This window comes from Felis catus, chromosome B1 (genome assembly GCF_018350175.1).
Source record: "Felis catus isolate Fca126 chromosome B1, F.catus_Fca126_mat1.0, whole genome shotgun sequence".
In the NCBI taxonomy this organism is placed as follows: domain Eukaryota; kingdom Metazoa; phylum Chordata; class Mammalia; order Carnivora; family Felidae; genus Felis; species Felis catus.
Genome location: NC_058371.1, coordinates 73,095,022 through 73,112,410, shown reverse-complemented (window position 1 = coordinate 73,112,410; position 17,389 = coordinate 73,095,022). Strand labels below are relative to the sequence as shown.

General features: G+C 45.7%; 1 protein-coding gene across 1 annotated transcript in view; it reads right to left on the bottom strand.

The window, feature by feature from the left end:
• DCHS2 (dachsous cadherin-related 2) overlaps positions 1–17,286 on the bottom strand; it is a 242,762-nt gene extending 225,476 nt beyond the window's left edge. The window contains exon 1 of the mRNA XM_023252753.2: positions 14,790–17,286. Within this exon, the coding sequence (XP_023108521.2) occupies positions 14,790–16,808 (2,019 nt within the window). The 5' untranslated portion in view covers positions 16,809–17,286. The remainder of the gene's footprint in view (positions 1–14,789) is intronic.
• Positions 17,287–17,389: the final 103 nt, after the last annotated feature.

Below are 17,389 nucleotides of genomic sequence, written 5' to 3'. Positions count from 1 at the left end.
ACAGCCTTTGTATTTTTTTAACAGTTCAGTACTTAAAACACTCTATACTTCAAAGGAAAGTAAACAGTGCATATGCTTAGATTGCTTTTCACCTCATGACTTGGTTCTTTTATAACAGACTTTCTTAAGAACAAGACAAGTCAATCTCTATGTAAACAATAATGTCCTCTGTGTTTCCAAATGCAGACATCAAGCAGAGTATACAACACGGGAAGTTTCTTACTAGACAACTGTTAAAAATCAAATAGTGTTGAAGTCCATTTATGGTAAGGCTAGAAATAATATTTAATCTCTTGAAAATATAACCATAACAATGGCTATTTCTACACAGCTAATTTAAATGAAGAACAAAAGAACACTCCGAATAATCGGAACAAAAATAATTGGAACAAAAAAAAAGGTAGAGAACAATCTCTTGAACAGAATTTTTGGATCAACTGTCAGTAACCAAAGTGATCAGAAATTGCCTCAAGTTTTGTTTCGTTCTTTTCTCTTTGCTATCTTTGTGAACACAAAGCTATGCTACAGGTCTTCCTTGTTTTCTGCCATAATATATTTCTCAAAAGCATCAAGTGGATGGTCTTTTCTTGTCTGAGGATTTAGTATGAACCAATAAGCCAATAATACCATCAAAAAATGCAACAATTAAAAATTACTACCATGGGGCCACCTGTGTGGCTCAGTCAGTTAAGTGTCCAACTCTCGATTTCAGCTCAGGTCATGATCTCAAGGTTCATGGGATCAGGCCTCCCACTGGGCTTTGTGCTGGCAGCATGGAGCCTGCTTGGGATTGTCTCTCTCCTTTTCTCACTGCCCCTCTCCCGTATGTGCGTGCATGCTCAGTCTCTCTCTCTCTCTCTCTCTCTCTCTCTCTCTCTCTCTCTCTCTCTCAAAATAAACAAACATTAAAAAAATTACTACCATGATTTCAAATGGAAAACATAAATTTCAATTTCTAAAAGTAAGCATAAAAAATAATTTACCTGATCTTAATATATCAAATAAACACACATCACATTAAAATACAACTGAAAAGTTTTACATTAATATTCCAATTATAATAATATTTTAACAATAAGTCTCCTATTTTCATGTGCAAAAGAACTTTTAAGGAATGATTTCTCAAAGAAGGTATCCAAATAAGTTTTAACTGATGTCTTTTTTTTTTCTGTTAGTAAATTTCCTACAAGAAATAAAATAACTCAAAATCACTCAGTGACCATATTGTACTCTCAGTCAACTCTTCAAGTAGTGTGTATCACTAAACTTTTATTAAAGGGTACTACAAATGATGTGTTCCTTGTTACTGTAATTGAAAGAAAACACAAAGCATCCCCTTCTTCCCTTTGCCCTACTTCTGCTCCTGAATAAGAAGGAGAAGTTCCTAGGACAATCAATTGGAAAATGGAGACAAAAGTCAGCCATATCCCAGGAAGTCAACACTTCTCTCCTTCACTCGGACAGCTTACATCTCAGGAGACAGGGGCAGCAAAGCAAAACCTGGTGGTGCCTTTTTCTTAAAGTATGCGCTTGACCTTGGAAAGCCAGAGAAGTGGCCAGAGTCAAGGCCATGAGACTGGCAAGTACGAGCAGAGGTGAACCATGGAAGAGTGTCAGGAACAGGCTACTCAGGCTACTCTTTACTTTAAACCAAGAAGGTCAAGGTCTCCTCACCGCTCCCATGGCTCCTGTGGTTCTCAGTGGTAAGAACCTGACTAAATTTGGGACTGAAACGCTACATAATAGTTGAGTCAGTGCACTTTCCTAGAATGTCATTTGAGGCTCAGGATCATATTGCTAGTCATTTAACAGGACTAGTCACTGACGTTTTTAAAACAAAAGGCTGATATTTGTTTCTTCTAGTCTCACTTACCTTCTCAGTTTGGTCAAACACAAATGAAGCTGCGCTAATAAACTTCCCTGGGAATTTACCACATGCCAGGCGCTGCTCTATGTTCTGGACATCCATCACGTCATTTAGTCCCCACAACTGCTTTTTAGGTAGATCCTCTCCTATCATTCCTCCTTAGTGAATGAGAAAACTTAGGCTTCCGAAGGCTTGGCAACCTGCTCCAAGTCAATCTACTAAGGGACAGAGTTAAAATTTAAACCTAGTTCTGCCTGGCTCCAAAGGACCTACTTTTATCCACGAGATCATTCTTCCTCTCTTCAACTCAAGGACTCCTGGAAATAACGAGGGCTAAAGGGGCTCCACATACTTCATCGGTGGGCAATCTAAGGCTCTGCATTTTGACGGGGGAAAATGGCAAAATTTGAAATGAGGTTAATATTGTGGAATTTTTAAAAGGAAATTTAAAACAGAATTGTTGAGAAGGAAAGACACAATGTCCTACAGCATACACAGAGCAGGGTTAGTACGCCCAAAATCCATGGAGTGAAAAGGTAAAAGTGGTGAGATTATTTAGACAGTAATCAAGACTAAGGCATTTTTGTTTGTTCAATAGAGTATCTTTTCTTAACTGATTCAATCCTTTGTTCTCCTATGAAAGATACTGGTTAATGTCTTCAATCAACTACAGGATATAATATTCCATAAACAGGCAATAATAAATCTTACCTGTCATTTCTTATACTCGAGCAACTACATTTTCTTCACAACTTCATTACACTAGTCGATGCTGAAGAAGACCACTTGATCTATCATCAAGGGATACCGGACTCTAAACAAGACAGTAGTAGAAATTTCCAGAATCTTTCTTCAAGTGGGAAAGGGCTCTTAACATATGGCCAGGTCCAAAAAGACATGGGCCAACAGGTCCCAGACGCCATTATTACAGGGTACTGAGGAAGGAAGTTGAGCAAACAGGAGCAAGATGCCCATAGATTTGGTTTGTAAACACTGCAAACAATAGGAGAGGCACCATCTATGTTAAAGAGATGGAAAGAATAGAGAGGCAGGGGTAAAAGAGGAGAAAGGGTACCAATGACAAGCCATGTTAGAAAAGATGGAAGAGGTGAGGGGCACCTGGGTGGCTCAGTCGGTTAAGCGTCTGACTTCAGCTCAGGTCATGATCTCACCGTTCGTGGGTTCAACCCCTGCATTGGGCTCTGTGCTGACAGCTCAGAACCTGGAGCCTGCTTTGGATTCTGTGTCTCCTTCTCTCTCTGCCCCTCCCCTGATCATTCTCTCTCTCTCTCTCTCTCTCTCTCTCAAAAATAAATAACATTAAAAAAAATAGTAAGATGGAGAAGTGAAATGTGGAGAAGCCGTGGTTGGGCTTGATTTGGCCACTGGAGAACCCCTAGTCCTTGGGAACTGGATGGCACAGAGACAAGAAAGTCTGATAGTGGGAGGCAAAAGACAAGTGAGTTTTCACCTTCTGGATTCTACGGAGTGGAAGGCATGATTACCTGTGAAGAGAAAAGGAGCAAGATGTGATCCTGAAAGAGAGTGAAGTTGTGGGGGAGATGCCAGGCGAAGAAAAGATTGCCCAGCAGTACTGAGGGCCCAGCTGGCTGCACCCACTTACAACGGAACTGACCATCACTCAGAATTACTCCAGCAGTGCTCCATGGTGCAAATATGAGGTGGGGGAGCATACAGCTAGACCGATCCACCATCAGGATTATGTGCGCAGGTCTAGAAGAGCAAGGGTTAGTAGGGTGCACTCAGGAATCCTGGCTGGATAGAGGAACTAAAGCAAGGAGGGGGCTGATATCTAAAGAAAGAAATGGAAGAGAAGGGGCCTAGAAAAAAATATATAGGTTCAAAAAGTAAATTAAATCAAAGACAGAGAGTGGACGTGCTAGGAGGTTCTGATCAGAGACTGGGATACACAACTGAGATTTCAAAGGTGGAGCAGTTCTAGATGATTCTAGGTTAATAGAGTATGACTGCAGGATAGGGTTCCTGGAGTAGAAGTAACAACAATAGATATCAATACTGGGCGAAATGGGAAAACGGAAGACCGGTTTGGCAGAATGGCGAAAGCTATAATAGAGACAAAAATGGCTAAAATGCATATGGAGGACTGACGAGGAGGTCTGTAAGAAAGAAGGACAAGGGAGAAGAGAATAGCAGAGCCAGGTAACATGTGCCTTACTTAATGCCTGGGAGCATGGAGAGGGATGCTGAGTAATTCAAGGCATTGCGGAGGAGCTCAGAGAACAGGGTAAGCTGCCATCCGTCTCTCTGGGCTCTGGTCCACTGGGCTGAGGAGATCAAGAAAACAAAACAGCCTCACAGAGACCTGCCCTCCCACCACATATGAATGGCAAGACCCTTGTCCCAGCCAGCATCTTCAGCCATGGACTCTTCTCTCAGTATCCTCGCTTCTATTTCCACAGCTTTGGTTATCACCTCTACATAAATGACTTCCAAGTTTCTATCTCCAACCTCAGGCGGCTCTTCTGCACTTAGTTCTGAATAGCTAAATAGCCATCGAGACGTCTTTTCCTGGACTACTCGCCATGAATCCGTACTCAAATTACCAAACACCTGACCGAGTGAGCATCTTCCCCCCAAAACTCTCACCTCCAGCTTTTCCTATTCCTCTGACTAACCAGACTGAAAATACAGCACCAACTTTTACTTCCTCCATCACCTCTCCCTTCACTTCTTATTCAAGTGGTACCTAGTCTTCCTTTAAGGCCATTCCTTCCATTATGCCTCCACTCCCGTGGTTCAGGCCCTCAGGGCTGAACAGGGATTATTACAAGAGTCTGGGGACTCTCTTACCTCATCTCCTGCTTCCTTCTTCCTCCTTGCTTCTTATTAATCTGGAATTAATCTTATTAATTCCTAAGACCTTGCTTTACACATGTCAACCTCTCGTCAAAACCCTGCCATCTCTCTTGTTTGCTTCCGTAACAAAAGCCAAACTCTAGACAAACACTGTAAGTCCTTTATGGACTATCTCTTCTCATGTCTTCACTATAGGAACCACACACACCATGGTTATTCTAATTCATACTACCGTCACATGGACTATGCAATCCTAAATAGAGTTTTAATTAAAATTGATATCTGCTATGATGTTCACCTGATCTACCTGTGCCATAAAGCACAAAATCCTTTTAAATGCAAATTTTAATTCAGTAATATTTCAAGAAGTAACCTGGCATTTGTGAAAATGATCTAGCTTAATTTCCCTAACGGGCTATGAAAATATAAATTACTTCTATAGTTGCTCACTTTTAATTTATAATTTAGAAGGCAAGGGGCTCATTAGTATGTCTGGTGTTGAGGTGGTAATAAAATTAATTTGTTGCCAGATTTCAATCCTCAGAGAAAGGAAATCTTACTGATCACAACTTTAAGAAATCCATCCTGGGGCATCTGGGTAGCTCAGTCGGTTGAGCGTCCGACTTCACCTCAGGTCATGATCTCACCGTTCATGAGTTCGAGCCCCACGTCAGGCTCTGTGCTCACAGCTCAGAGCCTGGAGCCTGCTTCGGATTCTGTGCCTCCCTCTCTCTCTCTGCCCTTCCCCCGCTCGTACTCTGTCTCTCTCTCTTTCAAAAATAATAAATAGGGACGCCTGGGTGGCTCAGTCAGTTAAGCGTCCGACTTCAGCCCGGGTCACGATCTCGCGGTCCGTGAGTTCGAGCCCCGCGTCGGGCTCTGAGCTGATGGCTCAGAGCCTGGAGCCTGCTTCCGATTCTGTCTCCCTCTCTCTCTGCCCCTCCCCCGTTCATGCTCTGTCTCTCTCTGTCTCAAAAATAAATAAACGTTAAAAAAAATTTAAAAAAAAATAATAATAATAAATATTAAAAAAACTAAAAAGAAATCCATCCTGAATGATTCTCTTTTGGAAGTGATCATGCCTAGGAATGCATTACACTTTTTTATGCAAAACAAAAATGCATAGTTACAATAGAATGCATCCAAGACAAGTCTGTAAATAAAAACATCACAAAAGAAGGCAGAGGACTCCCTAGAAGGTCCACATCTAGTGAAACCTCCATCCTGATCCACTGCACAAAGAACCTTTCACCTGCAAAGGCCCTTAACTCTTCCTGCACCAACCACTTTCGACCACATAGTATATATTATCATAGTACATATAAAGCCGAATGCTGTCCCCAAAGCAAGTGAACATCATCCAATCCACTGAAGGCCTGAAAAGGACAAAAAGGAAGAGAAAGGATGAGCCTGACTGTCTTAGCTGGGACACCAGTCTTTTTCTGCCCTCTGACTGGCACTCACACCATCAGTTCTCCTGGTTCACAGGCCTTCAGACCTGGATTCAATTACACCACAGGTTTCCCTGTGTCCTCAGTTTGCAGACAGCAGATTATGGAATTGTGGGAAATCTCTGTCTCTATAATTGTGTGAGTCTATTTCTCATAATGTATATAAGCACATTTATATATGACTAATGCACATTTCGTGGGTGAGGAACTGGCCAGAGAAGTCAGTAGAGATAGTGGTGTAGTCAAAGTTGGAACCAAGGTATTCTAAGTCCAGTGCTATCTTGCTCCATGCTTTCCCAATAAAAGGCTCCAAAGAGTAATAACTGATAAACAGAACAAAAGACACTCTATAGACAAGAATCATTCCCTGCACACCTGAGAGGGGTCATGGAGTCTCATGGAGTCTCAGTGTGGGGGTAGCACCCCTGAGGTGAACCCATGAGGAATCATGATCCACTGTGTTGAGGCCTTCACCACCAGACTTCTATCACATTGCCTAGTCTCTCTAAGACCTTCACAGTGCTTTCTGGGGGTGTGGGTTGGAAGGACTGTTATTGACAGGTCATCTGAACCTTCCTAAAGACAAGTAGGAATCTATAGACCCATAAGGAGATGTTACAAGCATCCAAATTAAGCAAAACAGATTCCTGCTTTCATTGCTAGAAACATACACATCTAGCTAAAATCCGATACACAATTTAAATCTATTTCTGCTCCTTCTTCCATCTTTAGTGCAAGAGAATCTTTATTTGAAATGTCAATTTTTAAAGTTTATTTATTTATTTTGAGAGAGAAAGTGTGCGTGAGTGGGGAAGGGGTGGGCAGAGAGAGAGGGAGAAAGAGAATCCCAAGCGGTCTCCTCACACTGCCAGTGCAGAGACCAACAAGGGGCTCGAACTCACGAACCATGAGATCATGACCTGAGCCAAGATCAAGAGTCAGATGCTTAACTGACTCAGCCACCCAGCACCCACCTCTGAAATGTCATTTTTAATTACTGATTGCTATATCAGGCAAAACAGTTTTCCTCACCATCTCTAGAAGTCTTACTAACATATAGTAATATATAATATGTATTGAGTACTTACTATGAATCAAGCATTGTTCTAAGCAAACATGTATTAATTCATTATTCACACAAAAACTCTTCCAAGTTGACACTGATGCTGTTATTCATATTTTCCAGAGGAGGAAACTGAGGCACAGTGCCCAAGATCACACTGCTAGTAAGTAGTGGAACTGAGATTCAAATCCAGAGACTCTGGCCCCATAGTCTGTCTGTTTTTCATCACTGCATGCAACCTAATTTTAATCTTCAAAGCTATGAACACTCTACCACGTAATTATTTTAGTTATACAACCAAAAACTACACAATTACTGGCAAGTTATACATTAACTTTAACTAGAGATACACCCACAGATTCTAGGCAATACCATTCCTATAACATATCCAAACATGTTATCTGATCACCTTTTCCAAGCAAGAAAAAGGGAAAGGAAGTAAAGCCAGCTGATGGGTCTTGGGTAGCACTTGTGTGGGGAAAGAAGAGGAGAGGAATGAAAATGAAGCCCAGAAGAGAATTTCACAGTTGATCTCAAGTGCTTAAAACAGGTCATCAGAGCAAAGCCAGAGGCATATACAGCACATGCTGGGAACTAAGGTACAAGGCCAGCAGGAGTCAGATAATCAGGGAAGATGACAGTTGGCAGGTGATCCAGACACGTCCTAGAGACAACTGAGATTGCTGTGGGAAATCTCACATGCTTTCAATGCATGTGTGCAGACAGGATAGGTCCATTTTTGAGGGCAAGAAGAGAAAAAATGCAAAATAAATAAATGAAACAAAGAAAAGAGCCAGAAGAGGACAATCATATATGGGTGATACAATTATATGACCATCAAAGCTTGTCCACACTATGTAAGTATGTAAGCACGCATGCAAGGTCAACAATAAGGGTATAGTAGTAGTAAAGAGAGGGATAAGCAACGTAATGCAGGCCACAAAATTCCAGAGGACCAACGATAAACTTCACAGAGGAAATAAACTTTAAAATACAAATAATACACACTCAGATAAAATGTGAACAATTAAAAAGTAAAAGCTCTAACCAGTAGTAACTCTTACTTAGCTTTTGTTTTCACGATGTAGCTCTTCAATACAACTCAAAAAAGTTACTGATCTCCTAATACATTAGATAGAGGACACCGAGTATTACAGGGGATTCAAATACCATTGAACTGCAGCCCCACAAGGTACTTACACTGTTTTACTAATACAAGTAAACAACCGTAGCACTACAAAGAACATTAAGAAAAGAGTGGGACATACCAGATAACATTTAGTGGGAGAAAGTGGCATTTAAGATATGCCTAGAGGGGTGCCTCAGTGGCTCAGTTGGTTGAGCTTCAGACTTTGGCTCAGGTCATGATCCCCCCTGTTCAGGTTCGTGGGTTCGAGCCCCACGTTAGGTTCTGTGCTGACAGCTCAGAGCCTGGAGCCCCACTTGTGCTCTGTCTCTCTGTCTCTGTCTCTGTCTCTCTCTCTCTCAAAATTAAATAATAAATAAAACATTATAAAAAAAAGTTTTTTAAAGGAAATAACCCTAAAAGATATAATGAATCCAAAACAAGATACAGTTTAGCCCTTTCCGGTTCATGGAGCTTTGTAGGAAGCATGCCCTCCCATCCTTCAGTGTCTTCCCAGAGGCAGGCACCATCTTTAATGTCCATTGCCCGGGCACCCTCCTAGACAGGATCCTCAAAGTCAGACCCCGAGTTCAAGCAAACAAGCACACCAGATGCTCCCCCTCCCACCGCCCCAGGCTGGGATCTCAAGCCTTGCTTTTTACCCAACTGATGGGTTTGAGATGTGATCTTGCTTTTTAACCCTGGTGCTTTACTTTTCCACAATACAAGACACAACCGCTCCAACAAACAGCAAATCCACACACACAGACACACAAACACGTCTGTGGAAAGGACACACTAACAAAAACGGGAAAGTTTCAAAAAGGAGCTAATGAACACAAGTTAAGAAAGAAGCTAGAGGCACCCGGGTGGCTTTAAGCATCCGACTTCAGGTCATGCTCTCGGGGTCTGTGGGTTCAAGCCCCCGCGTTGGGTTCTGTGCTGACGGCTCAGAGCCTGAAGCCTGCTTCGGATTCTGCGCCCCCTCTCTCTGCTCCTCCCCTGCCTGCGTTCTGTCTCTCGCTCTCAAAAATAAACATTTTCCAAAAAATTAAAAGAAAGAAAGAAAGAAAATAAATATTTTTTTAAAAAACTAAAGAAAGAAAGAAAGAAAGAAAGAAAGAAAGAAAGAAAGAAAGAAAATAAATATTTTTTTAAAAAAAGAAAGAAAGAAAGAAAGAAAGAAAGAAAGGAAGGAAGGAAGGAAGGAAGGAAGGAAGGAAGGAAGGAAGGAAGGAAGAAGCTAGTACTGGAAGGGAAATGACTTTGATCTGGGAAATGTTAGATCTGAGGTGCCAAAACTATATATCCAGGTGGAGATGTATACAAGGTAGGAAAATGTTAAATGTGAGTTTATAAGAGAAGTTTCCATCCTATAGACAGAGAAAAAAAAAAAGAAGAAGATCTGGGAATATATAGAAGAAAGTGTAGGAAGCGGGTAGATGTGAGAGGAAGTCAGACCCCCGGAAGTGCCTCCATCACAGAGTCGGGTGTCACAAGAGGAAAAAGGAGGAACTGGCAAGAGGGAGACACAAAAAGAAGGTAGTAAGATGAAAGAAGAGACGGCATTCAAGAAAGAGGAAGCGGGCCACAGTCAGAAATGCTTTATGATTAAGAAAAGCTGACTGGATTTAAATTTAAAAACACAGCGGCCTTTCGTTTATCCACGGGATACAGGTATGCTGTTTCGAAGGGACACATGCACCCCCATGTTTATAGCAGCTCTATCAACAATAGCCAAAGTATGGAAAGAGCCCAACTGTCCCTCGATGGACGAATGGATAAAGAAGATGTGGTACATATATACAATGGAGTATTACTCGGCAATCCAAAAGAATGAAATCTTGCCATTGGCAACTACGTGGATGGAACTGGAAGGTATTATGCTAAGTGAAATTAGTCAGAGAAAGACAAAAATCATACGACTTCACTCATATGAGGACTGTAAGAGACAAAAGAGATGAACATAAGGGAAGGGAAACAAATAATATAAAAACAAGGAGGGGGACAAAACAGAAGAGACTCACAAATATGGAGAACAAACTGAGGGTTGCTGGAGGGGTTGTGGGAGGGGGGGATGGGCTAAATGGGTAAGGGGCACTAAGGAATCCACTCCTGAAATCATTGTTGCACTCTATGCTAATTTGGATGTAAATTTTAAAAAATAAAAAATAAAAATAAATTAAAAAAAAAACACAGCTGCCTTTTGAGAGACAGGATTTAGTGCAGTGATGAGGGCAAGTCAGAACAGGGGGCTACGGAATGCTCAGCATGAGGAAGGGGCATCCGTCCTTCCTTCCAGAGGACTGGCAGTGGAGGGAAGGAGACAGCACCCCACTGGGCGCTCCGTTAGCACAGGGACCCTGCCCGGTTGGGTCACTGGTACATCCTCAGCACTAAGACCAGTTCCTGGCATGTAAGAGGTGCTCAATAAATATTTGTTTGTGGAATGCTGTGCTTATTCAATGAATGCTGCTGTTTGATTAAACAAATGAATTAGTGAATGAACAAAGTAATATTTGAGGAAGCCTGAGACAACAGTCTTCACTTCGGTGAGTCAGGTATAAATGCCGGACATAAAGGCTGGGAGCACAGCTCACCTCACGTGCTTGGCATGGAGTGGAAAGTGGGGGGTCTTGCCTGGCGTTTGCAGTTAGTCTTTTTGACGGTAATCTGAGGGAAAAGAGAATCTTTTGGGCCAGACACTGAGTCTGGGGAGGAAACCCTTGAGTGTCTGCAGAGTAGAAATCTCTCTCTGCCTTAACCATAAAGAGATACTGAAAGGGGCTCTTGAGAGGCGGGTTGTTAAGAAGGACACGTAGAGGACAGTGGAGAGTAAGGAATGAGGAATCCAGGCAAGTGCCTGCGAGGTTGTGAAAACCCTTTGGGAACAGAGGTCACCTATCTCAGGCTGCTACAGGTTCTTGTACTCTGTGTTAAATCCCTTTGTCATGTCCACACTTAAAGTCTTTGTAAAGTTCCGATCTGGGTATGAGACTATAAAAGGATTCAGGCTACATGGGGGACAGGAGGATGGTCAGCACTGTCGTCGCAGCAGGAACAGTAATAAGAGTGGAAGAACCCCAAGGATCTGTGATATGGGGTGACCTCCAAAGACACCCTGAAGGTTCAAGGATTTGTTTCATTAGATGACACGGTACTATTCCCTTACAGGGAATATAGGAAAGAACTTTTTTTTTTCCTGTTGCTTCCATTTTGTTTTTGCTTGATTCTGACAAAGGAGAATTGAGCAGCTATTCAGTCTAAAGGGAGAAAACTGATGGAGAGCAACAGAGAGAAGGCAGGGTTGTAAGAACTGGTATAATGGAATTAAAGCCCTGTAGGAAAGAGGCCATGAGACCCAAAGTGTGGCTGGGAAGGCTCCTTTTTATAAAGTGATATACAGAAAGATTGAAGGGCACGGGGGGGCTCAGCTGGTTAAGTGTCCAACTCTTGGTTTCAGCTCAGGTCATGATTTCATGGTTCGTGAGTTCCAACCCAGCATCAGGCTCCATGCTGCCATTGTGTCTGGATTCTCTCTCTCCCTCTCTCTCTGCCGTCTCCCTGCTCGCATACAACTCACATGCGTGCTCCCTCTCTCTCTCACTCTCAAAATAAACAAATAAACTTAAAAAACAACAAAAGATCTAGAGTAAAGATATAAAACAGATGGAAGACACCTTGGGGGGTCCACCTCGAAGGCAGGGGACAGAGACAGCAGGGGCTTACAGAACACAGGACGCTCTCACAGCTGCTGGGGAAAGGCCACCAGAGAACCCAGGGAGTAAGACGGTTTCTGCAATGTTGAGGGGCTACATCACTGGAATTTCCAGAAATTCTAATTAGCACGATTTAATGCTATTTACAGCAATATTTGGCAAACAGGAAAGGTTTTTTTTTGCAATTGGAGATGCAGTCCTACACTTGAGCCAAGTTCAGCTCACCTAATAGATCTGAATCATAACAATGGGATAAACACACCTCACGGCAGAATCATCTCACAATTTTAGAAAAGACAGGTTTTAATCAAAGGAATCGCAATTAATCCACCCTGCTTATTTTCCTTCAAATGCAGCCAAGTTGTACTGTTTCATACAAGATCCTCAAGGTCTTCCAGATGGAAGAAATCTTAGAAATCATCAAGTCCAACCTCTCACTTATTATGACTTCATTTTTAGAAATCCATGGCAGAAAGGATCAGTGCACGCTGGCATCCATGTACTCCTTTACATTCGTCAGCCTCCTTTGGGGTACACCTGAGGCCACATAGCTGAGTTCTGGCCAATGGAACACTGGTGGACGGGATCTAAGTCACTCACTCCCAGGCCCGGCCCTACCTTGGATGGAGGAAGACCAGCCAACTTGCATTGTATCAAAATTTGCTTGACAAGTAGATAAACTTTCACTGTGGTACTCACTGACATTTGTGGATTTGTCTGTTTCAACAGCAAGCATTAATTGATTCTCAAGCCTTCTTTGAATAACCTAGCAACTCAGAGAACTGCCAATCATGCTAGGGAAAGAAATGGAGATTATTATCGCCCACAGATCCAAAGGATTAAAAAAATAGAAGCAGTCATGAAATTCATTTTTATAATATAGTAGCATCCTGGTTATCTAAAGGTTATTATTTGAGACACAACCTACAAAAGTTAAGGCCCTACTCCCCTGAGAACCAGGAAATAAACAATAGAGATCTTAAAATAACCCAGCCTGAGAACTAAATAAAGCTTTAGAGGTTCACTCACCAGTTAGCCTTCTAGGCTGTATGTATTTATTCAAGTTATCTTGGAGTAAATAAATCAATCTTAGAAATCTGGTTTATCTCACATCAGATAAGAAATCGGAAATTGGTCTGTTTCTGCTTTCTTTGTTTTGTTTTTTGAGATTCCACATATAAATGAAATCATATGGTATCTTGCTCTGACTTATTTCACTTAGCATAATACCTTCTAGGTTCTCCCATGTAGTCACAAAGGTCAAGATCTCATTCTTTTTATGGCTGAATAATATTCCACTGTGTGTGTGTGTGTGCGTGTGTGTGTGTGCATGTGTGTAACACATCCTCTTTATCCATTCATCTATTGATGGATACTTAGGTTGCTTCCATATCTTGGCTATTATAAATAACGCTGCAATAAACATAGGGGTACATACATCTTTTCTATTTAGGGTTTTCACTTTCTTTACCCGGTACTGGATCATATGTTAATTCTATTTTTACTTTTTTGAGGAACCTCTATACAGTGTTCACATTGGGTGCACCTATTTAAATTCCCACCCAGAGGGGAGGTGGATGGGGAGATGGGCAAAATGGGTGAAAGGGAATGGGAATACAGACTTCTAACTACGGAGTGTAGACGTCCTGGGGATAAAATGTACCACATAGGGAATATCGTCAATGGTTTTGTAATAGTGTTGTAGAGCGTCAGATGGTGGCTACACTTGTGAACATAGCATAATGTATACAGTTTGTCAAATCACTTGTTGTTCACCTGAAACTAGTGTAACGTGTGTCAACTATACTTCAATAAGAAAGAAGTGAAGAGGGAAGGGAAGGGAAGGGAAAGGAAGGGAAGGGAAGGGGAGGGGAGGGGAGGGGAGGGGAGGGGAGGGGAGGGGAGGGGAGGGAAGGGAAGGGAAGGGAAGGGAAGGGAAGGGAAGGGAAGGGAAGGGAAGGGAAGGGAAGGGAAGGGAAGGGAAAGGAAGGGAAGGGAAAAGGAAATTTGAAGCAATAAACATGGTGCTAGAAGGGGCCAAATCACAACATTCTGAAGGTAAAGGAGAGATCAGAATCTCCAAAAAGCAAGGTATAGAGTCCCTATTTTATAACTGAGCCCCACTACTTCTCAGAGTCCTGAAGGAACTCAACTCACAGCTGATTTTTTTTTTTTTAAAAATGACTTACTGTCCTCAACTAGCTTTTGTAAGCCTCTAAACGAAGGTAGGAAAACGTGTAAGAAAACTCTGGAAATGGTTACTCAATCAGTTTCAATGTCTGAAGGTAGGCACTGTATTTGAAAAGAAAAATTTTTTGAGGATCCTTTTATTTCCCTAAGATGCCACACAGTGATGCTCGAAAATATGAGACACTGCCATTTGCATACTGTTTGGGAGTGAGTGGTTCCTCCCAAATCCATGTGGGAGCACATATCCTGCACAAAGGAAACTGGGATTCTTTAAGCAAAATCAGGATCCAAATATGTGAAATAGAAAGGACCCTAGAGATCATACAGTGCAAGCCCCTGACAGCAAAGTTAGGTGCCCAGAAGGTGCCATTCATCTCACTGTAGAGGAAGAACTGGAGTTCATGCCCCCTTGCTTTGGAGCCAGGATACAACCACCTACGTCACAATGTTCCTTCCCTGGATAGACTTAATCTTGACCTCCCTTCCCAGGCCTTCCTGGAATCCAGAGGTTGATCCAGAAGCATGACGCACTCACCTGCAAAAAGCAGTGTCCAACTGGGGCATGCTCCGCAAGGGTGACGTTGTACACCTGCCTCCTGAAGATGGGCTCGTTGTCATTCACATCGTCCACGGTGATGCTCACCAGGCAGGTGGCAGAGAGTGGGGGTTCTCCGAGGTCCTGGGCTACCACTCTCAACTCTACTGCCTCCTGGACCTCTCGGTCCAGACTCCGGATGGTGCTGATCACGCCGCTTTCAGGATCAATAGTGAAGGAGGGTCCGCACTCCGCTGCAGGCCACACACCTTCCGGGTTGCAGTGAACGGGAAGGTGGACCAGTGCGTAGCGCAGCCGGGCGTGGTCGGTGCCAGCCTCGTCCGCATCAGAGGCGCTGACCCACACCACCGCCGTGCCGGGGGCCGCGGCCTCTGACACCGAGGCCAGGTAATGCTCCCGGCTGAAAAGAGGCGGCTGGTCGTTGAGGTCGGCGACCCGGAGCAGCAGCGTTTCCTCGGTGCTCAGCGGCGGGGAGCCCGCATCCGTGGCCACCAGTCGCAAATCATACAGGTCGCGGCTCTCACGGTCCAGGGGCCCCTCGACGCAAAGGAAAAATACCCCCGGGGAGCCACCAGAGCGCAGCGCGAAGGCTCCATCTCCGCCCTCCAAGGACAACGAGATGCTTCCGCTTCCGAGGCCCACGCCGGGTTCCCCGATGGCCTCCTCTTCCTGCTCGGGATCCCCATCCGCGTCGGACACGGAGACTCGAGCCACGTAGTCGCCGAGGGCCGCGCCCTCGGAAACGCGCGCCGCCCCACCCTCGGTAAGGAAGAGCAGGTGAATGGAGGGCGGGTTGTCATTCACGTCCAGCACCGCGATGGACACGCGCACAGTGGCGACCTCGGGCTCGGCCCCTCCGTCGCGGGCCTCTACCACCAGCTGGTGCCAGGCCTGTGCCTCGCGGTCCAGCGGCCTCTGCACCCGCACCACGCCGCTCAGCTCCTCCACGGCGAAGTAGGCCGCATCGCCCAGTGGCCCGAGCGCCTGCCGGGCGCGGATGCTGTAGTACACGTGGCCATTGGGCCCCAGGTCACGGTCGGTGGCGCGAACGCGACAGACCTCGGCTCCCGGCCGAGCGTCCTCCCGCACGGCGGCGCGGTACTCGCTCTGCTCGAAGACCGGGGGGTTGTCGTTCTCATCCAGCACGCGCAGCTCCACACGCAGGTGGCCCGTGCGCCGCGGGCGGCCGCCGTCCCATGCCTCGATCTGCAACTCGTGGGCAGCCACCGCCTCCCGGTCCAAACGCCGCAGCAGCACCAGGTCCAGGGGCTCCAGGGGCGACGACGACGGTGGCGACGGCGGTGACCCGGGAGTTCCGTAGCGCAACTGGAAGAACGGTCCCGCGGGGTCCTCGGGAGGGGCGGACGGTTGCACCAAGGTGTAGCCCTGAGTGCTGAACAGGCCGGCGTCCGGGTCGTGGGCACCTGGCAGGCGGAAGGCGGTACCTGGAGGGCTGAGCTCGGAAACGTCGAGTTGCAGGGAGTCGCGGGGAAAGCTGGGGGAGTGATCGTTCACGTCGTTGACCAGGATCTCCACCTGCACCACGGCTCCCAGCAGCGTGGCGGCCACAAAGCTGTAGTGGTCCCGCTGCTCGCGGTCCAGGCACCGCGCCGTGCGGATGATGCCGGTGTCCGGATGCACGTGGAAGTCGTCCAACAGTGGTGAGTCATCGGAATCCTCGGATAGAAAGAAGCCGCCCGCCTCCTGCTGCTGTGCAGCGGGCAGCCCGGCGCGGATGTCTCCTACTAGAGTGTCCGGAGGAAGTCCTTCGTCCACAGAAAGGCTGAGGTTGAACACCTGGGCAGATGAGCCCGAAGCCGCCCAGAGCCACGCGTGCAAGAAGAGCCCGAGCAGGAAGCGCTGAGCCCCCGTGGCGCCGCCGCCGCTGCCCGGCAGCCCGCGGGGCGACCCTCTCCTCCCGGGCATCAGAAGGCGCCTCGTGGCCGGAGCCCCCCGCTGCCGGTGCCCTTTGCCCATCCTCCTCCCAGAAGGGCTCATTTCTCCGCCAGCTCCTAGGGAAGGCTCCCGGGTAACTGCCAGCTTGTGGAGGGCTGGCAGAAAAATCCAGGAGCCTCTTCAGTGTCTGGGCGAAAGAAAAAAAAAAAAAAAGACTTTGTTTGGCAAACCAACAGACCCAGGAGTTGCCGAGGTTCAGGCTGCAACTGGTGAAAACGTCCTCCGCCTGCCGCTCACGCAGACAGGGAAGCGCTAGCTGCCTCTGCCGCTGCAGCCACCTCCTCAGCCCCTGGATTGCTTTCAATGAGTCTCATCTCTTTTTCTCTCTCCTTTTATTCCTTTTACATCTGTTCCTTGTTCTGCTTGGCTTGTTGTTTCCCCCTGGTAAAGTCAGGTGCATTATTTCCCTTGCCAAAAAGGATGAAATTATTTAAAGCGCACACACAGAAGGAGAGGATGGGGGTCGGCCCGGAGAAGGGGGTGGAGTAAAGGCGGGGAGGCCGAGGGCGGGCGCGCAGCCCGAGCGAAGGAGGGAAGGAGGGAGGGGGAGGCGGCCCTGGCTGCGGCCGTGTCGGCGGCTCCGGGGGTGGCCTCTCCCCGCGGCGTCTCGGGGCGCCCAGGAC